This window comes from Amorphotheca resinae, assembly GCF_003019875.1.
Source record: "Amorphotheca resinae ATCC 22711 unplaced genomic scaffold M430scaffold_11, whole genome shotgun sequence".
In the NCBI taxonomy this organism is placed as follows: Eukaryota; Fungi; Ascomycota; class Leotiomycetes; order Helotiales; family Amorphothecaceae; genus Amorphotheca; species Amorphotheca resinae.
Genome location: NW_020194481.1, coordinates 271,626 through 292,337, shown reverse-complemented (window position 1 = coordinate 292,337; position 20,712 = coordinate 271,626). Strand labels below are relative to the sequence as shown.

At 51.2% G+C, this 20,712-nt stretch overlaps 7 protein-coding genes across 7 annotated transcripts; 1 reads left to right on the top strand and 6 right to left on the bottom strand.

Moving 5' to 3' along the window:
• Positions 1-729: 729 nt before the first annotated feature.
• On the bottom strand, positions 730-4,058 carry M430DRAFT_108458 (hypothetical protein; the record flags this gene model as incomplete). The annotated part of the gene is made up of 2 exons (XM_024861214.1): positions 730-3,745; positions 3,817-4,058. 2 exons carry the CDS (start codon positions 4,056-4,058, stop codon positions 730-732), a joined length of 3,258 nt encoding a protein of 1,085 aa, XP_024717756.1.
• Positions 4,059-4,670: 612 nt separating this feature from the next.
• M430DRAFT_145493 (hypothetical protein) lies at positions 4,671-5,525 on the bottom strand (the record flags this gene model as incomplete). The annotated part of the gene is made up of 3 exons (XM_024862951.1): positions 5,310-5,525; positions 4,801-5,159; positions 4,671-4,734 (listed from the first exon to the last, which is right to left on the bottom strand). The coding sequence occupies exons 1-3, from the start codon at positions 5,400-5,402 to the stop codon at positions 4,671-4,673; spliced, it is 516 nt and encodes a 171-aa protein (XP_024717755.1). The 5' UTR covers positions 5,403-5,525.
• A 290-nt stretch (positions 5,526-5,815) lies between these two features.
• Positions 5,816-8,283, bottom strand: M430DRAFT_61007 (hypothetical protein). The gene is made up of 3 exons (XM_024868895.1): positions 8,090-8,283; positions 7,929-7,981; positions 5,816-7,868 (listed from the first exon to the last, which is right to left on the bottom strand). Exons 1-3 carry the CDS (start codon positions 8,095-8,097, stop codon positions 6,292-6,294), a joined length of 1,638 nt encoding a protein of 545 aa, XP_024717754.1. The 5' UTR covers positions 8,098-8,283; the 3' UTR covers positions 5,816-6,291.
• A 1,485-nt stretch (positions 8,284-9,768) lies between these two features.
• On the bottom strand, positions 9,769-13,287 carry M430DRAFT_69047 (hypothetical protein). Its single transcript, XM_024869402.1, has 2 exons — positions 10,648-13,287; positions 9,769-10,596 (listed from the first exon to the last, which is right to left on the bottom strand). The coding sequence occupies exons 1-2, from the start codon at positions 13,191-13,193 to the stop codon at positions 9,954-9,956; spliced, it is 3,189 nt and encodes a 1,062-aa protein (XP_024717753.1). The 5' UTR covers positions 13,194-13,287; the 3' UTR covers positions 9,769-9,953.
• Positions 13,288-14,084: 797 nt separating this feature from the next.
• Positions 14,085-16,327, bottom strand: M430DRAFT_176228 (hypothetical protein). Its single transcript, XM_024863713.1, has 8 exons — positions 16,093-16,327; positions 15,964-15,994; positions 15,751-15,806; positions 15,615-15,645; positions 14,765-15,536; positions 14,530-14,712; positions 14,423-14,471; positions 14,085-14,362 (listed from the first exon to the last, which is right to left on the bottom strand). Exons 1-7 carry the CDS (start codon positions 16,097-16,099, stop codon positions 14,424-14,426), a joined length of 1,128 nt encoding a protein of 375 aa, XP_024717752.1. The 5' UTR covers positions 16,100-16,327; the 3' UTR covers positions 14,085-14,362; position 14,423.
• Positions 16,328-17,866: 1,539 nt separating this feature from the next.
• M430DRAFT_126786 (hypothetical protein) lies at positions 17,867-19,067 on the top strand. The gene has a single exon (XM_024862001.1). It carries the CDS (start codon positions 18,163-18,165, stop codon positions 18,799-18,801), a length of 639 nt encoding a protein of 212 aa, XP_024717751.1. The 5' UTR covers positions 17,867-18,162; the 3' UTR covers positions 18,802-19,067.
• Positions 19,068-19,256: 189 nt separating this feature from the next.
• M430DRAFT_145477 (hypothetical protein) lies at positions 19,257-20,672 on the bottom strand. The gene is made up of 4 exons (XM_024862949.1): positions 20,376-20,672; positions 19,724-20,322; positions 19,579-19,667; positions 19,257-19,523 (listed from the first exon to the last, which is right to left on the bottom strand). Exons 1-4 carry the CDS (start codon positions 20,633-20,635, stop codon positions 19,398-19,400), a joined length of 1,074 nt encoding a protein of 357 aa, XP_024717750.1. The 5' UTR covers positions 20,636-20,672; the 3' UTR covers positions 19,257-19,397.
• Between the last annotated feature and the right edge of the window lie 40 nt (positions 20,673-20,712).

Genomic DNA, 20,712 nt, shown 5'->3' with positions numbered 1-20,712 from the left:
TCCGCGGCCGTCGCGCAGCTCGCTGAGTCCAGCGTCTTGGGGGCCGCCATGCCACGTCTATACAGCTAGCTAGCTAGCTACAGCTCCTGCAATTGCGATTGTGTCGCGGGCGGACGAGGACGCGATGGGATTTTTCTCGGTGCAAGAACCTGTGCGGATGCCACCACGGGCATCAGAGCTGGGTGTTCTTGGGATTTCAGCGCGTTCGTTGGTCGTTGTTTGTTCGTCTGCGGGTGTTGGGACGTTAGGCGTAGGGAAATAAGAGGCTCGATCGGCCGCCTGCCGAAACCACACGTAGCCTTCCCAGCGAGGCTACTACCCACTGTGCTGTGCTGCTGACAGTCTACGAGAACAAAACATCTTGAGAATTTAAAACTTGGGCTGAAGATCTGCCTTGGCTTTATGTCGAAGCTTGGAAATAGAGAGTAGTCGTGGTTCAAAGGTCTAGATTTCTAGTTTATAATACTACAAATTACTACAAAGGGAATCGGGATTGAGGTCCCTCAAGCACTGCCTCGTCAATCGATCATTGATTGAACGAGGAGACTATATACATTGTAGATAGATAGATATCTACCGATGACTACGCCGCCAGATCTCCCTTATTGTATCCAGGCCACCCCCCCAACAGATTTCGACCTTTTACATACCTTTCGCTATGCGATCAAACAAACATGTTTGTACAAGACCATCTTCCTTCCTCTAGAAACGCCCCCCTTTCTTCGATCTTTATCCCCAGCCGAAGACCTCTCCAACACTTAATGTGTTGTACCGCACGGCAGTCAACGCGATCACGAACCCAATAACATCAACCACGAGCAGCGCCGCTGCTGCCGTCATGAATTTCGGGCTGAAGATGCGATACAGCATGAGATGCCTCCTCAGATGACACGCCCACATCGTAGTTGCCAGTCCAATCACTGCATAATACACGATATGCCACGCTAATGCCGCCGCCACCCCCTTCAAAAGACCCTTCTGCCTTGGCTTCTGCTTCCACAGCGCGACCAGCGGTACAGCAGCAACGGCCAAGATGTGAGCGCCGAAAGTGTTGAGGGCGACCAGCAGAGGAGACCATGGATAGCGAATCTCTTGGAGGGCAATGAAGGCAGAATCCCATTGGATGGAGGGGAGTGTAGCTTGATGCCCGGTTTTGAAGAAGTAGAAGCTGCCGAGGAGAGCCAGGACTATGGGACCGATGGGCGAATTGGCTAGGGCGTTGAGGTCTAGTATTTCGAGGAGGGAGAGAATTTGCCAGGACATGAGGGCTATCGCACCGGCGCCCATGGCCTTCTGAACCATGAGGACGCAAAGCAGGACGTTGATAACAAGGAAGAAGTACCGGGCACCGTGGGTATTGGCAAAGCCGAGAATGGTGACTGTCGTGCCTTTGCTATTGACCATATGAGCGTTGTTGGGGGTAGGGTTTGTAGTTGTGCTGATGGAGACGCAGGGAGGTGCATAACCAAACGCCGTGGATCCAGCTCCGATCGCCATAGCGAAGACGGTTTGAGCCAACGGGGTCCTTATGTTTTTCAGTGTGTTGTGAGAAAGACTGGGAAACCACTCGCCATCATCGGCAGCGTCGAGAATCCAGTACGCAGCGTTAAGAATAAGGCCAAACCGGAAAGCCCAGCCGATCCAAATAGGAGCGAAACCTTCGTATGAGCGGCTGCCCATATAATAGGACTTAATGACTGATGGGAGGCAAATTACCAGGACCAATGGAATGATAAGTTGCCATGGCGCAGATGTCGACGATGTTGCCGAAGCATAATAAGTGGATTGGCAGAATGGCATTTGCTCTTCCCTGCAGAGCTTCGAAAAAGAGGCGAACCAGCCAACAGCAGTGAAGAGCACCGAGTGATAGACGCCCAGCGCCCTATCAGCAGGATCCTCAATTCGCAATGATGACACTGCTGCCGCCACCCCGAATGTTGAGATGAAGAATAGCAGAATCGAGTCCTCCCAGATAGTATATGAATTCGACGCAAAGCCTACTGACTGGCTGACAGTGAAGATCAGAGCGAGCCAACCCCAGACGGTCGTTGGCACCAGATTGGTGAGCTGTTCTTGTGCTTTGAATCGAACATATAGAACACCAACCAGGCCGCATATTGCAGCACCTCCAAGGCCATAATTTAGCACAGCCATGTTAAGAGTAAAGCCCTGGAAGATCAAAGCCGCAGCGAGTCCCGAGACGCCTCCAGCAGAAGTGCCAAGCAAAGCAGCCATCACAACTGATCGGCTAGAAGTTTCATCTTGGTCCATCGGATCTCCCTTTTGAAATCTTTCGAGTTCCTCTTCTCTCTCCTTTCTCTCCACCTCTGCATCATCCACCACGGGACCATATTCAGCATTGTCCTTGATATACAGGATCAAGGATACCAGGCCAGCAGCAAGGATCGCAATACCTAGAAACATGCATGGGACGTCGAATCGAGCCCATAAGTCCCTGAATACTCGTACTGTCTCCACTTGAAAATTTGAGAATGTGCTGTACACCTCCTTGCCACCGGAAGAGAGAGATCGTTCAGCCTTCGCCCACAAACCACGGGGCGAGCCCTCAATTGACTCAAGTTCGCTCTCGTTGATACCGCGGGCCGCATAGTAGGCAGCCTGATATCTCTTAGTCCCAGCTGCGGCCATTCTGACAGCACCCGCAAGATTATTCCAGTTATTGCCCTTCTTTCCCACAAATGCCTCCTCAATAGGCTTGCCTAGGTTATTGAATGGAATCGGCAATCCCAGCAGCAGGGCCAAGGTAGGCACTAGATCAATCTGATCCACTGGTCTAATCTTTGCCGATTGAGGAGGAGTGACAAATGCAGGATCCGTGCGTCCGAAGACGCCCTTCTTTGAATACATCCACAAGGCGGCCTCGACCTCATCGTCACTCTCTCCTCCATGATCGCCTTTCTGGTCCATGCCATGATCTCCCATAACCACCAGTAACGTGTTATCGTCCAAGGCGGCAGCAATCTTCCGCAAGACATCATCCATCTGTTGTAACTTGGCAGTCATAGCAAAATGATTCGGTCCATATCTATGGCCCGCATGATCAACCCCCAGATAGTGCGCAAACACAACATCCCACAACCCCTTCTTCTCCGGAGAAAGCAAAGGAAGAATATGTTCGGTGACGCCGTTGTCCACCGTGTGCAAATCCCACACGTTGAAGCTGTCGTATGCTCGGCTGATATTTGGCTCGAAATAACCTGGAAATAAAGCAAGCCATGTGTCGTCTCCCAGGTGTGCGATTCTCTTCCCCGCATCCCGGAGTTGTATGAGGAGGTTGTCCTCTTCGATGGCTTCACCGGCGAAGTTCGATCCGGCGTCTATAAATGTAGGGAGCGTACCGGTCGTGAGACCTTTCAATCGCTGCAGTGTCGTAGTAGGAGGATCCGCAATGAAGGGGCGGAGGAACGCATTCTGCGGCTCATTGACGGCAGTCTCATACAGGAACGGCAGCGCATTGTGGAAAGCCTGGGGGCCAGAACCCGAGCCAAGGTCGCTGGTATTTTTGAAAGGGATAGTAAAATCGTAGCGCAGCGCATCAATGATGACAACCACGGCCTTCTCAAACGTTTTCGGATGCCAGCATCCTGCCTCCGGGGTGCCTATGCCTTTAAAAGAGCTCGTCGGTGCAATTGGCGGTTGGGCGCACGAAGATTTCTCGTCCAGGACAAGACGGGTCAGGAGGAAGCCCTTGGTGAAGAAATAGATTCCTGCAGCATGAACGAACCTACAGAACTCGCCTCCATCAGCACCCAAAGTTGCCAAGACCGTGTATCCCAATCCAAAGAATATACTCACAATAACCACGCAAAAAATCCCACCACCCAGCCCCACTCCCTCTTGAAATTACTGGCTTTCGTCTCGTTCAATCTCTCCATCGTGGTTTTTGGCTTCCCGTTTGGACCCAAGCCCCTCTCCGCCATGATCTTCTTGACCTTATTCGAGTCCTCGGCATCTCTGATCGCTTTCGCTCTGGCGTATTGTGCGGCTATGGAGTCATGATTGCCCGGTGCGGGTTTAGGTACTGGTGCTTCCACCATTGTACCGATCTATACGTTGCGATAGGCAACTTGGAGGTGGAGAAAAGAAAGCGTTACCGGAAGGAAATTGAATGATAGGGGTTGGTAGCCATAGACGGCTATGGTTTGTGTGTGGATAAAGGAGTGTGTGCTTATGGATTGTATTCAGAGGTTGCTGGTCTTCGCGTACCTTTTTTTTGGGTTGACGCGCTGTCGATTTCAGGGTCCTCGGTTCAAGCGGATAATGCTGGCTTAAGTTCATTGGCCAATCTTCAGGGCCATGAAGGCTCAAAGATGCTGCTTCTGCATGCTCCGTATCTCCGTACGTCTGGTTATCTTGCACTGGAATTACTTAATTCCATTGCTTAAATCAGGGATTGGCGAAGTCAGGGCGCCCCGTCTAGATACTCATATCACTATCGGATGGGGAAGTTATAGAGTAAAGATACACCTGTATATAATAGCTTGACCACCAATGAGTTTGACCGCTCATACATAACCCAGCCCTATGCTACAAAAGATGTTAAAAGGCGCTCCATATCAAAGCATTGAATATCATAGTCGCATGCAGTTTCCCCTCCACGGCCATTCTCGCATCAGGCCCGCCCCTCACGTCGCCGCTCCCAGATCCGTTCACAGGGCCAAGTTATAGGCGTACTCATCCTCCATGTTCTGAGAGATCCAAAGCACCACCGAGCTATACACACATTAGTTCTCATATCCCTCTGCCCACCCACAGCAGAGACATGGGGAAATAACCTACCTCAACATAACCAACCCATTCGCCAACACGTTCGAAACACCCATGTAGAGCGTAGGCCATACCGTCTGCGGCACCACATACTTCAGCACGAGGACCGTAACGCCGCCCGCCATGCCCCCCGCCAGACTCGCAAACCCCAGGAACAGCACCACCCGCGCCTTCCACGCGACCCCCGATCCCGAGTACGAGAAGCTGTCCGCGGACAATCGCGTCTTCTCGATCGAGTTGATGATCAGCATGCCCAGGAACGAGAAGATCAGCGGCAGCCAGTCGATGAAGGCAATGTGGATATCGCTGCCGTTCCGCGCGGATTTCGACCAGACGGCCGCATCGAGCATGATGAAGAAGGCGAGTGAGGACTACACATAGCTGTCAGTCTGGGCTCCTATCTTATCTTGGGGGATTGCCGCTTTGGGAGTCCGGGATGGAGCTGGAGGTAGGGTTGGGAGTAGATGTAATAAGAGCACAAGGCTCAGGCGTAATCGCAAAACACAGGATACAAAACGTACCAGAGCACCAGCTGCATATACACCCGCACTCCTTGCCGTGGAGCTATTCATCCATTCCGGCTTTCTGAACTTCCATAGGCGCTCCTCGGGCATCTTGATCGCGGCTCTGTGACGAAGGCGGCGTCGCTCTCGGCTGCGGCTTTTGAATACGGATCAAGTCGCGGAGATGTATTATCTTCGTAGGTGTTGTCTGTAATGACTTGGGGTCGCGGTCTTGAGTTCGGAATGTTGGACGCTTCGGGTGTCGTGCTTGAGCTGCTCTCTTGTCAGGTTGCGCGGCTCGACTCCCGTGATGATGGCCCGCGCTAAGTCACGTGCTGATATGAGCATTCCCGTCTCGATGGGGACATGGTCCTCAACCCCTTCATGTAATAAGGTAGGCAGGTTAACCAGGGCACAAGCAACTAAGCAATTCATGGTCACACTCCACATCTTACAGTCTCGAGGTTGCCTCAATTATGATGATTTTTTTGTATTCAGTAGCAATCCTTCAATGCCATGTTGTTGTACACCCAAACCAATGTTCTATCACAGCGGAATGCAGAATGCTTCTTCTTTCCTTTCCATCCTGTCTGTACATGTAGGTTTTGAGTTTTAGGCATCTGCCATCTGTCCCAGCCGTCAATCAGCTATGAGGTCAGCATTACGATTTCAGTCCCTCCAATAAGAAAAGTAAAAAACCAAGCACTACAGGCGCTCTCCTTCTAATTGTACAACAAAGCTTATCGTCCCGGCCTGCAGCGACTCCTGCAAAATCGAACCAGCTCTGCTTGGCCCAGCGGTGAAAATAGGGACGTCCACTTCGTATATTGCGATTGTATTAGACCTCATAAGCACGATGGCCATATTTCTTCTGTAGAGTGAAGAGTCGACCAGATAAACAGACCATCCAGATGCAGCCAGTCATCATGACAGGATTTTCTCAAACGAAGCTCCCACGCCTTCAACGCCACATGCAATGCGATAATGAAAAAGGACGAACTCAGATCTCAATCGTCTTCATCGTAGTCTCTTCGTCTTCAACTGTAGCCTTCTTGGCGCTGGCGTCTATTATTCCCAATCCCTCAACAGCGGGAGGATCTTCGGTCTTTGTATTCTCCTTGTCGTCATCCGCAGCAACAGGTTCGAGTAACGACTCCAGAGCCTTGTTCTGCTTCGGTTTCGGTTCCTCAGGCTCAGGGGGTCTCGGACTATCCACCTCCACGAGTTTCGGCGCAGGAGCAGGCTCTGTATTGACTTTGATGGGTGCAGTCTCCTCAGTCACTCTAGCCAAAGGACTTGGTTTGACGTAGTTGGGGCGGTTTGGACTTGCAACGGGTGAGGCTCCGCTGAATCGCTGCATCGATCGTCCCCGAGGCTCTCCCGTTTCGGCGGTTGGGCTTGCGTACGGAGATGTTGTTGGAGACCCACCGGGGTGGGCATTGACTGGTGGCGTAGACTTACGTCGCCCTCCCTTGCGACCATACTTCTGGTCCATTCTCCATCTCAGGATGTCCAAGTAACCAGGCTCAACAGTTCGTGACTTGAATTCCCGCAACTTGAGCTCATTGGTCTCCTCATCCACAAACCACTTACCGCTGTTGAGATCATCTGCAACGGTGGCCAAGAAGGCGGCCCAGGATCGTGCGACCACATATTTGCAGTCGTAGTCCCGACCAAACAGAATTACTTGACCCCATTTACCAGTAGGTCCCGGGGCCAGATCAACAGCCAGGTTGTTTCCACCCCAATCCCTAACTAACGGAATCCAAGCAGGGTGTGCATAAACTCTCTGGATGGCACCCGAGGGTTGAGAGTCTTGCTTGGCGAGTAGATCCTGTCTCCACATAGGGTTTCCTCCTGCCTGTGCCGAGGGTTTCGAAGACGAGGATGAGCTTCCGCCCAGGACTTTTGATGGCGTAGAAGGCTTCGGGTTGATTGGCTCTCTGAGGTATTCCTCGTTGACCTTCTTCCAGTTTGTCCACTCCTGCACAATCTCCTCACAGTCCAGTAGCATGCAGCCAAAGATGATACCAGTCGGCATACCACCTCGCTCTTGTCCATCGTGGATCTGCAATGACTCGCGAACATCCATTGGGAGAGAGCAGTCCAACTGATACTCCAGCTCTAACAAGTCATTGTTGGTGCAGCCCTCACCGAGTTGATCAAACAGCTCCTCGTAGTTCTCCTCTGCCCATCGATCAATCCTCGTCCAGGAGTGGGACACGGGGGGAGGTGGTGGAAGGCCCTCTGTGAAGGGTTGTAATTGGATCTCGCCAGGGGTGACATTCTCGAAGTTGTCGCTTGTGCTCCGTCTTTGTAAAAGGGAGGATGATCTCATACCCGGTGAATAAGGGGGGTTTGGTCCTGGGCTCTGGCTCTGGCGGTGTGACATAGGGGATCCGGGGTACGTGCTGCCATTCAACGCGGCCGTGGACTGGCTTCCGACCTCTTCAAAATATGGGGAGCTAAGATCGCCGCGGGATTCTGAAGCTGTCGCGACAGATGTTAGAGGCTCGTGCCGGCTTTGGGCGAGGGGGACATGTTGGCCTGAGCGGTAGGGGGAGTCGTAGGAGGAATCTATTCACGCGATCAGCCACGGGATCCTTTGCTGGGAAGGAAGCACGCAAGCAAACGTACGTCGGTCATAGCTGGTCATCGCATGCCAGAACGATCGAAAAGCAGAGCCGATCCTGATCGAACAGTCATTGTCAGTGAGATTGCTGGCTAATTGGATCGATGGATAGACAGGATCGGTCGAGGGGAGCGGCATGAAGCGCCAAGAAAGGGGATGGACTCACGACGCCATGGCTGGCGGTACAGGTATCGCAGACGACGCGGAACGCGCTCAGCCGTGATGGCCGGGTAGGTGAAGGAGTGACAGAGATTGGGGAATGGGGTGGAGGATGGACAAAAAGAACGTAGAAAAGAAGGACGAAGGAAAGGGGCCGCGATTGTTCGTGGGGAGTGGATGGTGTTGTTGGTAGGAGGGCAGGTAAGGGAGCGTTTTCTCGCGGTGGTTCCCTGGCGGGAGTTCGTTAAAGTAAAGTAATTTGGTAGCCGAGAAGGGATTGGCGGAGCACTTCTGCGCAGGGGAGAAGGATCCAGACACACGCCGGGCTGGGAAAGGGGGGGGGGGGGGTTTACAGACGGATTTACTGGCGCGATATATTATTACTGATATATTATATTACTGATACTTACTTACTGATGGGGGGAGCCTTACCTTATTGTCTTTAATCTGAGGTTTAACCCGATTTCCCTATTACGGGGGGGTTGGGAACAGGAGGGCGTTTAGGAGTCCGGAGTAGAAGACGCCGTTCAGGAGCAAAGGCGCGCGGGACAAACGACAACATGCACGGTTCCATTTTACCTGCCTCCCTATTCATGCGGTGAACATGTAACATCAAATCACCAGCATTGGCATTGATGATTGACGTCGTCTCTCTCCCCTCTTGGCTCACTTGCTAACACACCGCAAGGAGAGAAACCGGTTCTGCTGGAGGCTGAAGGAGGGAGGGGGCGCGAAGAGAGGGGCGCGTCACTGACTTGCTATCTATCGAACTCAAAATTCCATGCAACTCTCTCGAATCCATCCATCCTGCTGCTCTCTCGCAGAACACTTCGTCCATCGATGGAAGATTCCATGTGTTACGGAGAATGGGCCCGACACGACACGCGGATAGGGCTGGAGCTGGACAGAATCCGCGGTCCACCGATTGCTACTATATACAGCACCGCGGACAAGAGTTATCTCAGTCGAGGCGCAGCACCACAATTACTTACCTCCTTATACCTGAAGTAACAAAAGAAAAATCTCCGGACACCGATAGGACTATTACTCCGCATATATATACCCATAACCTTTTACCCTTCCCCCCCATACCTCTGTAAGTGCGTTTCAAGTAAGAAGGACAAACCCAAAAAACATGGCCGCAAGCCAGATCTTCCCGCCGCTCATCGCCTCGGAGTTCCCTCGAAGCTGAAGTTCTGCGCCTTCAAACAGACGGCATCGTGACACTCCAGGCTTCTGATTCGCAGCACCGCACTTAGCTCTTGACCAGTCCCCATCAGCCAAAGTCCGGCTGCCACCAGGCACACGGCCGTTGGTAGGTTAGGCGTCTTGGCAGCTCTCTGCAGGGACTCCCTGGGATCTATAGCCCCGTGTCGTTTGCGAATGAGGAGGGGGGCTGTTCTACCGGACTACCACAGATCCACAGGCTACAACAAATGCTTAGAAAACAAGGAAAAAAACCAAGGAGTAGTAGTAGCAGAACCAAAAGGTTGAGCTGCGCGATACGGATATATTTAGCTGGGGGCTTGAAGAATGGGGTAGCGCCTTGGTGGTGGTGATCCATATAGCGCTGCAGATAAGGCCCCCAGACATTGACCGAGGCTATTTCCTATTCGTGTCGGAAATCCTCCGAACGTGGGAGGCTGGTGTTTTGGCATGTCAGTGTCTCTGGGGAAGCGCGCATTTGGGAGGGATATTGCTTCATTGGGAATATCGCATATAGATCCATCCCCCTCCTGCCAAGGACAATGGATGGGATGCCTTTGTACATAGAATTCCAGAACCTAGGCGCCCGTCGTCGTCCTTTACATCCAATGTCACCAGACTCCTCGCCAAATGCACAAAATCCTACATGAACACACCCCACGCGTCTAGCTCTGCCACATATACTCGCTCAGTTGGAGGACATGATCTCCCATGCCTCTTCTAGCCACCGTACTGATCCCCCTCTCCGGACTAGAAAGCTGCTCGCTGTAGCAGAGCTCCACCAGGGTCTTCAGCTCATCATAGCTAAACATCTCCTTCCCTGCATTACCACTCTCCTTCTCTTCTTTAGCCCTCTTGACAATAGCATCCGGGCCCTCGATGAAAAGGCCGAAGAACTTAGCCGCTCGGTCTAAGCTTACATCTGCTTCGATATTCTTGAGATTCTGCTGCAAGACGAGGATGTTCAATTGCATTCTCCTACAACCGTTTGTATTCATGACCTTCACCATCCCTGCATTGGTGACGAGGAAGCTATCAATTAGAAGTCCAAGACCTGTGTGAATGAAGGAAACCTCCTTGTCACGAAGAAAGCCAACAATCGTCTCATCGTAAGAGACAAGATCAGCGTTCAGGCTGAGTATCGCAGGATCTGGGTCGCTAACGGCTTGTTCGAGGACGTAACGGGATGAGTCTGGTGATAGTGCAATTGATAGCGAGTGGATAATTTGGCATCTCACTTCCATGTGCAGTGTAAGGAGAACTGTTCCAGCGAGTTCTTGGTACGAGGAGACTATTGAATCAAAGGCACTAGTATGGTGTCAGTGGAGATAGGGAATAATATCCTTTTGGAAAACTTACACTACAGTCTCTTGGGTCATGGGGAGATACACCGGATGCTGCTCATCTTGCACTCTCGAAACATCATTGAAAAGTGTCCACCGTCTAGTCTGCGGTCTTGGCATCGAGGCCCGGGAAGAGTCGACATCATTGCGGGTGATGTGGCGGAGCTCACCAATTTTGATCGCAAGCCATTTCATACTGGTGTAGAGCACACACAGAGACGAGATCGTTTCACGATCCATAATAATATCATCGAAGCGCAGGGGGTTCTCATTTGTCTGTAGAATTAACAGACCAGTTTCCTTCTCAAGTTGGAGACGATCATCTCCTTCAGAAGTCCACAGTTTCTGCAAGGTATCATGTATCTCGCCTGGACCAGTGGCAAGTGATGCAGAGAGCTTGAGTGTGGGAGCGCCTGAATCTTCAACGCGAGAGACTAGTGACCTAAACCAGTCACAGCAGCGATCATAATATCTCATCATTTGGGTAATGATGAGCTGACTGAGGGCTTGATCATGGGGAATCGTATCAAGCATCTTACAGAATGCGGTAATCAAGGAGAAGAAGGCCGTTGTACCCTTGAAAACGGGCCGGCGTGCAACCCTGATCCACTGTGAATCTTGTTGGAAAGCATCAGTATCTTCGAAGACTGAGTCACTGAGCTTCCCTAACGTCTCGTCGAGCTGCGGCAGGAAAACGTTCACCAAGAAGTTATCAAGGAAAGAAGTGAGTGTGCTAGTGACAAGATCTGATCCGGGAGGAACAATCATCTTGAGCCTTTGCAGAAATCCCAACGTCGGGGGTAGTAATATACTCATATTGAAAACACTCGGCTCTACCAGTGACTTGTGCGCAGCGACAAAGTCCGATCTGGTAGCTGAAGAAGATGTATTTGCCATACGTCGTGACCCAATTGTGCTATCGCCCCTCTGGACAGATGGCTTCTTGCCATCGGCTCCTTGTTTCCGAGAACCTGATATGAGACCAGGAACCGCGGACGTAATTATCTCCTCCACAGCTTGATATTCTTTGGCCATCTGGGTGGATTTTGAGTCTGCATCTGAAAAATGGAAGAGCTGTTCACGCTTTGAGTCCAGTTTCGCAAGGCCCAGTCGAGGGGTAGAAGTGAATTGGTAGATATCGGCATCGGTCGTAACATAATTGTGCAGCAGGGATCGAATCTCATTCTGGTATAGGTTCCAGAGCTCTCTGAAACTTCCAAGCAACATGGACGAATCTCTTGCACCCTCCCGCTTTAGGATCGATTTTACTACGTCATGGAACACACGATGACTTTCAGCAATAGCCTCGAATTTTGCGTATAGTGTCCAGAGAAGGTCATATATCACATCGGCACGGATCCCGTTCTCCTTGCCAAAAGCTTGGTTTCCTTGGGAGCCTGAGATACCACCTCGTAAAGAGCTTGGATGCTTCTGATCAACTTCAGCATTGGTCTCACTGACAATGCCGAATAGCTCAACCGGTAGCCTCTGTTTGATGGTGTTCACCGCTATCTCGAGACGATCAAGCTTATTCAGAGATTCCACTAGCAGCCCGATGTAGTAGAATGTATCTGCCTCAGGGTTCCTCGAGGGGTCTTCCACCATAGTTTCGGAGAGCTCAATCGCATCTAAAACCTCATAAAATGGCCTGATTTGGTTGGCTTGGTCAAGATTATCTTTGGCCACTCCACTTTGAGCTTTGGCAAGCATCTGCCATCGTTCTTGGCAATATGGCGACTTGAGATACAAGTGATCGTGAAGCTCCTCAATCAGGATATCCGTCAAGGCGGCCTCTTGATTCGCAAGGTAGCTCCGAAGTTCACTTAGCGCACCTATGTTGTCTAGTGCTGGAGCCCGTATCCGCCGCAACGCATTTTGTAATATATCCACAGCCGTCAGAAACATCTTCTCTGATATCCGCGCCTCCAATTGATCAGGGACCAGCCGCAGATCCTCGATTTCCGCTAGGACATGTAGTAAATCGTCGTAGTTTTGTGACGCAGACGCCAATTTGCGCAATTCCGGATCTGTAGTTCCCAGACTCGATTTAGACTGCGTCAACGAGTCCTTCAACATCCGAACCCGCCTTTGTGAAGTTTGTATACTCGATTGTATCTTGTGGAATGTACCGATCGCGCTATTGAAGCCTTGGTGGTGCTCATGGACGACGGCCTTGAGGGAATCCTGCAGGTACTTGTGCAATTGATCCCACCGCTGATACTCGTGCGCCCGTCCAACAGAACTCGTGTCGAGCAGCTGTAGAGCAACATGGACAGGTACGCAGTCGCTTTTGCACATCACCGGCCATTCTGCCTGGATCAGGCCTAACACATCACCTATCGCCCGTTCTGCGACGCTTTCTCCCCTTGCGCGTGTGCCCGCAGGGTGAGCCGGCTTCGCTGCAGGCGTCGTCAGTGCCGATACTGGAGCGGCTTCATATCGGTCGCCGTACGTCGTCCCGTAAGGATCGTAATCGTCTCTCTCTGAAGCTTGAGATCCATATGCTCCGTTGCTACTGGCATAAGGATCATCCCCAAGACCCCCATATCGATTACGGGACATAATTTATTAATCGCGGTACCATCAGCGTTCCCAATCAACCTGTGCCATTCGCGGGTGTTGTTGAGGGTTCAGAGGCGTTGTAGGTCGGATTGTTTAGGTGAGGTCACTGAGATGAGCTGCTTTGGATACCGCGCGGGAAGAGCCGCATCTCGTCAAACCCAGCATGCTGCAACCACCGTACCGATCTGGGGTGATGGCGTCCAATCACTGGTGCATTTTTACAAAAAGCCTACTGCCACAATAGGAATTGGATTACATGATATCAAACATCGGGAATCCTTTAGTGGGAATGCTTTGAAAGCATGACGATTTCGGAAAGGACGAAGATTTCCGTCAAGTTGTCTTGTTCCCGGGGACCAGATACAAGATCTCAACGGGCGGTGAGAAACGGACTCTGCATATATCCGACTTGATAGGGATGGAGGAGAAAGATGAGATTACATTGCAGAAGGTACAGAACGGTTATTAAATTGCCGAAGAACGGGTGCAGAATCCCCCGCGCCCGAACGGTAGAGAGAAACGCACGGAGACTATTTGATTGATACAATTTCAACATGTAGTGTTGTAATTCAGATATCTTATTGCTCCTCGAGACCGCATTCGGATTAAACATCTTTGCAATTGTATTTCTGTTGATCGAGTGGTAAAGTCTGGTTCGGGGGAAGGTTAAAGGTGTCAAGCATCAGAATACTTTCAGCGTACTAGGTAGCAATGCTTGCTTTGAAAGCATGACTGGATTACTGCAAGTGCCTCCTTTTCCCAGTTGATCAACATGGGCGTCTTTTCGTTTGTGGGGATTCAAGATTTCATGGCACACAGGGCAGTGGACGACCGCTTCGTTGATTCTCTACACATCCGCGCGCTATGAATGGAAATAAGACGACACATGATGAATGGGACCCTAATCAGGAAAAAAAAAAACTTTGTATGATTGACCGATTGATAGACGACAGCGTTTAACCACTCCTCCAAGCAACACCGCCAGCTAAGAACAGCCAGTTACCCGTTCTCTTAAAGAGACTACCAAATCGCTCGATCGCTACCAGAACTTTTTGGAATGCAAACATGTCGCGGGACAACAAAATATCGGGATCAGATATTTTGCTCGAATCTCCGTATTGATCATATTCGTGAAGTTCGTGATGTAAGCACAAATTGTCTGGAAGACACTATGAGGATTCAAAGTCAGTATACAAATTGCAATTATGGACTAGGGGAGATGCGCATACCTTAGAAGCACTTGCGGTGAACTATGCTTGGGCCGGCTTCGTCGTACTCCTGTGACGCAGTGGTTAGTATGGTATAGAAATTGTGGAAGGGAAGTTTGGATACTCACCTGCTTTGAGATCCACATCTGCTGGAAGGTTGAAAGGGAGGCCAAAATGGAACCACCGATCCAGACGGAGTACTTTCGCTCGGGTGGTGCAATGATCTTGACCTTCATGGATGATGGTGCAAGAGCAGTGATTTCCTTTTGCATACGGTCGGAGATACCAGGGTACATGGTGGTTCCACCAGACTGTATCAATTAGCATGGAAACGAATTACCACTTCCAGATCTGTAGACTTACCATGACAATGTTACCGTACAGATCCTTACGGACATCGACATCGCACTTCATGATGGAGTTGAAGGTAGTAACGTGGATACCACCGCTCTCAAGACCCAAGACAGATGGCTGGAACAGAGCCTCAGGAGCACGGAAACGCTCGTTACCAATGGTGATGACCTGTCCATCAGGAAGTTCGTACGACTTCTCCAAGCTGGAGGACTGGCTGGCGGTTTGGATCTCTTGCTCGAAGTCAAGGGCAACGTAGCAGAGCTTCTCCTTGATGTCACGAACGATTTCACGCTCGGCAGTGGTGGAGAAAGAGTAACCTCGCTCAGCCAAGATCTTCATGAGGTAGTCGGTCAAATCGCGACCAGCCATGTCAACACGAGCAATGGCGTGAGGAAGAGAGAAACCCTCGTAGATGGGGACAACGTGGGTAACTCCGTCACCAGAGTCGAGAACGATACCAGTGGTACGACCAGAGGCATACAGGGAGAGGACGGCTTGGATGGAAACGTAGAAGGCGGGGGCGTTGAAGGTCTCGAAAACGATCTGGGTCATCTTCTCTCTGTTGGACTTGGGGTTGATGGGGGCCTCAGTCAAAAGGACTGGGTGCTCCTCGGGGGCCACACGAAGCTCGTTGTAGAAAGTGTGGTGCCAGATCTTCTCCATGTCATCCCAGTTGGTGACAACACCGTGCTCAATTGGGTATCTCAGGGTGAGGATACCACGCTTGGACTGTGCCTCATCACCAACATAGGAGTCCTTCTGACCCATACCGATCATAATACTGGAATCCTTATCAGTCTGATGTTCCCTCGTATACCACCACCAGCGAGGGGTGAATAGCGGGGTTGAAAAGCCTTACCCATGGTGACGAGGACGACCAACGATGGAAGCTACAAAGGTCATCAGCTCTCAAGATTCTCGAGATCAATGCATCGCATTCCAGTGCAGGCGACAAGATCGCGATGCTGGAACGTGCGCAGGAAGACAAGACTTACGGAAGACAGCTCTGGGAGCATCGTCACCGGCGAAACCGGCCTTACACATTCCAGAACTACACTGTGTCAGCCATGTCTCTCAGGAGCAGTGATATCTCTGAGCCTGGGGGTTATCGGTCGTGGTCTGAGGTCGGAATGGCGTCCAACAGCTTCCCCACGCCCAATGCCCAGGCCATCATCTCCCTCAGATCGGATGGGAGGAGGGGGGCTTACCCATTGTCAATGACGAGGGCGGCGACTTCTTCTGTAGATGGCAACGTGAATCAGCAGGTGTCCAAGATGATCAGGATGGATGCGCTGGCGGCTCTGCGCATATCTGTCGTGTTCGGAAGATGTGCTTACCTTCCATGGCTGCTGCTTACGACTGAGGTGTCAAATAAAAGGGATGAGGGATGGGGGGATGTGGAAGATGGCGGGAAGAGGTTCTCGCGACGACGGGGCGACAGAGAGAACAGAGACGAGAATACAAAAGATCACGAGGAGAAAGGAGATTCGTGGTCGAGATAGACTCGTTGGAGGAGGGTGAGGGTGGGAGGATTTCAAGGGGGAAGGAAGTTGAGAGAGGACGATGTCACGACGGATTTGACTTCTTGTGGGCCGCGCCTGCGGGTCCGGTTAGGCGAAGCGACCACCGTGGTAGATCTTGCCGCTTTTAGAGGGGGGGGGAGGGGGCTGACTGCTGTGGAGGAGAGAAGGCTGGGAGGCTGGGAGGCACAGAGAAGGACGGATTTTCTTCCTTTCATAAAAAACAACCCGATGCCAGAGCAAAGACGGGCCGCGTTAAATCGTGTTAAAGGGGTTTGAGATGTCAAGCCCCCATTTAATTAAATCTCCGGCCTGTCCTTGGGAATCCGGTGGCTGCGACGGCAGAGGATATGAGAGCACCAGCCACAGCCGCTCAACAAAGCCAGTTCTAAGCTCTCAGTCCAATAAGTCAAGTACAAGGTACACGGCCACAAGCCAACCAGAAGTCACACCGCTGCTTTGCGTCAAATTGAATCCATTTCTGCTTTTATCCTGAAGCCTGGAGAGTTGTCCAGAGTTGCCTGTCCCAGTGCGTGTACAAAGGGCCTCATATTGCACAGCCGTGGCAAGTCTCTGCGGTGTTTTTGCCACTAACGCGCGTCAAGACCAGACTTTTCAAAGAGACAAGAGAGACAAGAGAACACCAAGAGACACAACCATCTGGCTGATACTGTATAGTGCGTGGCCCACACGTGTAGCCTGCAATCAGTCTGCAGCCCAGCTATCTTCAATCCCGTCTCATCCTCGTACTCTCCAGACGCCAAGCAGGCTTCCCCAATCTTGTACTATATAGACTTCTGTCCTGTCGTGGCACATGTCTCCTTAGCTTTGCAGTCCGTCTATAATTCTGGGAGCAGAGCTTAAGAAACTTAACCAAGCGATTGCGTATGCAAGGGCAGCCAGCGAGCCAGTGGAAGCCGTAAGCCAGTAGTAAAGCCACAGATCGGTCGGTCGGTCGGGCAGCAACGAATAATCCGGAGTAGTTGTGCACACCGGGACCGTACTCTTTAGATCCTTCGAGGTTACGTGGAACCTACGGTACCTGGGGCCTGAGGTCGGAATACCGCTACGGCGTCTCATACGGCTGCTGGGCGCAGACATAGAGGGGCAGTCCCCTGGTGGGGTAGAGATCAGGCCAAATCATCTTCACCAACGCCCGTCGACAATGATAAATGTGAGCTGTCCCATTGCATGGAGCCTGTCGTGTCAGGCCGGCTTAGGTCTATGCCAGCAATGAAGTTTGATTAAGCTTTTGGCGGCATCCCCTTTTCTGCATCTCTCGGCGGATCACGTGTGCGGCCCTGTGCAGAGCACCTCAGTTCTGGGCCTCCCCTCATGGGAATCATGATTTAAGTTTCAATTCTCTTTTCTCCCTGTTCTTCTCTGTTCCTGCATGGCTGTTGATCCAAACCCCCCGGTCCTACTTTTCCTCCCCCAGGCTGAACAGCATAAACGCTCCCAACCCCCCGTGTATCTAACCAGCTAGCTTGACCCCCCTTGATGCCTGAGGAAGGACTCAAAGCGGCCGCATCTTTCCTGAAGCGACTAGAATGATCGAGAATTATATCAGAAAGCATACACTTTTTGCTGAAAATTGATACAGAACACTGATACTTGGGATTTATATCATTTCAAAACAAAATCAAAGGAAAGAGGCTTTGACAGGTAAAGGAGGGGAAAAAGGAAAAGCCAAATCAAGATTTACGCAGTCCATTATCCCTTCTCGAAAGTCATTATTTTATCCAAAATCAGAAGAATCGAGAAGAATCGGTTCTTACAGTGCCTACCTACCTGGACGTCAATTTCTCGCCGCACACAAAAAAAGAACATCCCACTTCGCCCCCACCATACTCAGTTTCGAATACCCCAATCTTCAATCCACACAAAATGAATCGCGAACTCAACGAGCTCCTAAAATGGGGCATTCAGAACTCCTCCGCAGCGGCCAGCGACCCCTCCGCACCACCCCCCACCCGCTCTCTCGACCCCGAAGTCCTCGGTGCGCTCTTCGGCGGGCCCAGCGATGCCGACCTCATGCTGGCCTCGATGTCGGCGATCCAATCCACAGACCCGGAAGTCACGCTAGACGACAAGCTGATCGCCTTTGACAACTTCGAGCAGCTGATTGAGAACCTCGACAACGCGAACAACCTGGGCCCGCTGTCCCTCTGGACGCCGCTGCTCTCCTGCCTCGCGCACGACGAGGCCGAGATGCGCCGCATGGCCGCCTGGTGCGTCGGCACTGCCGTGCAGAATAACGAGAAGAGCCAGGAGAGGCTGCTGGCCATGAACGGCATCCCGCCGCTGGTCAAGCTCGCTCTGGGGCAGGACGAGGCGGAGAATGTTCGAAGGAAGGCTATCTACGCCTTGAGCTCAGCATGCAGGAATTACCAACCAGCCATGGACGCCCTGACCACCGAACTGGCCAAGCTCGGCCGGAACCAGGACAAAGTCGATGCTAGCGATATGGATGCTTGCGATGCTCTGATGGGAGGTCTGAGGGAAGAGGCTAAGAAAGCCAACTAAGTCCTTCTCTTATCATGATGAAAAAAAGATGAAGATTAAAAAGATCTTGCATTTGCATTTGCATTGGAAAAAGGAGTTTCGGAGTTCTCGTCTTTGAATACATAGATGGAGCTGCTAGCTATATGGATGATGAGCTGCAGCTACACATTGTACTACTGTGTCTGGGAAGGTTTCGATATGGGCTACTACGAGAGACTCGCAATTCCTTAATTGCAAAAAAGTTCATCTTTATGATTTATATAAACCTAGAATAAATCCCAGTTGTCTCAAATCTGCTTCTATTTCTCTTGTTGAAGAAAAGCATGGGCAGGATGTACTCTGTAGGTTGTGTTGAGATCAAGGAAATTCCTGAGAAAGATGAAGTCTACAACAGTGAATACATGTATATATCTACCTAACTTAATCTCTAGGCGAAAACACAGACTTTTAAAGGATAGAGTCACTTAGGAATACCAATATTGATTGTATGAAGAATCCGCAAGTTTGATGGTGGTGAGAGTATGCACATGCTTCCTGTATTATAACTAGTATACACTGATGTACAGATCTAAAATCCTCGACTCCTGTTTTCCGGGTTTTCCTCTCTCTTCCTCTCTCTAATCAACGAGTTTTCCGTAGAATGGAACGCCCAGGGCAGTGAGCAGGAGTCTGGCCTGTCTGTCGGACGTCGCGGTTGTTTTGACGGTTACGTGGAAACCGGGGATCATCTTTGGTGGGTACATCTGGGAGGTTGGTGAGAAAAGGGGATGAGGAGAGGAAGGGGAGGGGATTACTTACGTCGTAGTTGACTTCGACTTCGGGGAACAGGATCGCTCCCTCTCTGTCAAAACCGAAACTTATATTCCCGGCTCCATCACCGGTAGTGCCTGTTTGATGTTAGATTGATCCGGGGGACCAGATAGATAGGATGTTGGAGACTTACCCTTGACACCGGACCAATCCTTTATTTTGGGGAAGACAAGATTTATACACTTGTCCACAAACTCATATGCTTGGTCTCCACGGAGTGTGGAAGTCAAAGAGATAGGCGTGTTCTTTCGAATCCCGAATTGTGCAACACTGTGCTTTGCTCTGTGAACCGTCGGCCTGACCCCAGTAACTGCTTGGATCATGATCCCACCCACGTGAAGATGTGCCGAATCCTCAGTTGCACCCTTGATCATAGTATGCACCGTCACCTCCTTGATTTTAGGGATGTTGCGCCAGTTGATATCCTTCTCCACAATACGCAACACCTCTCCAGGACCTCGAGGTCCACGCTTCGGTCTGCCCTTGTGATATGGCGATGAGTCGTCCCAGGTCCGTAGACGATCTGCTTTTGGTGTGGTTTCCGTTCCGGGAGGCTTGTGAACATATGTCAAGGTCATAAGATCCGGAGCAATTGTAGATTGGTACGTTTGTTCCAGGCGGGTGTGGGAAAAGGGGCCAGGAACGAAGACTCGGGATGAAGGATCGGACGCTGGAGGGGGTTGGTGGGGATGAAGAGGTCCTCGATAGTATCTTGGAGGTCGATATTGGAATCTAGAGATGTTAGCAGAGTTCACGCACCAGCATGCGAGCAATTGGCATCTTACCGACTGGGGGGAAGCTGTCTTTTTCTCCCCTGAGCTCTCTTCACCGGATCATAAGCCTTGATCTTCTCCTCTGGGTACTCGGAGGCAGTGAAGGAAGATTGCGACTCGAGATCTTGTAGGTCTGCTGCAAGATCTGGTGTTGTAGAAGTAGCTTGACTAGAAGCATATCGGCGGCAATTCCGAGCTGCAGCCACTGTTGTTGACCGCGATCCCCTCACCGTCAACCGGGAGAAAACCGAAGGCAGCTCTCGCAACGCCATAGTGATTGATGGTGTTTCGATTGCTCGTCCTTGAAATTTCTCGCGATGTTCGCCAGTGAAGCCTCAAATCCGTAAGG

What these genes read in the sequence shown, in the direction of transcription:
- M430DRAFT_126786 (XM_024862001.1), top strand. Translation starts at nt 18,163, where the DNA reads ATGAATCGCGAACTCAACGAGCTCCTAAAATGGGGCATTCAGAACTCC.
- M430DRAFT_61007 (XM_024868895.1), bottom strand. An exon ending in GATGACCAGCTATGACCGAC is followed by an intron (nt 7,869 to 7,928) that starts GTACGTTTGCTT and finishes TCGCGTGAATAG; the next exon opens with ATTCCTCCTACGACTCCCCC.
- M430DRAFT_69047 (XM_024869402.1), bottom strand. Translation starts at nt 13,193, where the DNA reads ATGTCCCGTAATCGATATGGGGGTCTTGGGGATGATCCTTATGCCAGT. An exon ending in ATGACCCAAGAGACTGTAGT is followed by an intron (nt 10,597 to 10,647) that starts GTAAGTTTTCCA and finishes ACACCATACTAG; the next exon opens with TGCCTTTGATTCAATAGTCT.
- M430DRAFT_176228 (XM_024863713.1), bottom strand. An exon ending in TGTACGGTAACATTGTCATG is followed by an intron (nt 14,713 to 14,764) that starts GTAAGTCTACAG and finishes TAATTGATACAG; the next exon opens with TCTGGTGGAACCACCATGTA. An exon ending in AGATGTGGATCTCAAAGCAG is followed by an intron (nt 14,472 to 14,529) that starts GTGAGTATCCAA and finishes ACTGCGTCACAG; the next exon opens with GAGTACGACGAAGCCGGCCC.
- M430DRAFT_145477 (XM_024862949.1), bottom strand. Translation starts at nt 20,635, where the DNA reads ATGGCGTTGCGAGAGCTGCCTTCGGTTTTCTCCCGGTTGACGGTGAGG. An exon ending in AGACAGCTTCCCCCCAGTCG is followed by an intron (nt 20,323 to 20,375) that starts GTAAGATGCCAA and finishes TAACATCTCTAG; the next exon opens with ATTCCAATATCGACCTCCAA. An exon ending in GGATTGGTCCGGTGTCAAGG is followed by an intron (nt 19,668 to 19,723) that starts GTAAGTCTCCAA and finishes AACATCAAACAG; the next exon opens with GCACTACCGGTGATGGAGCC.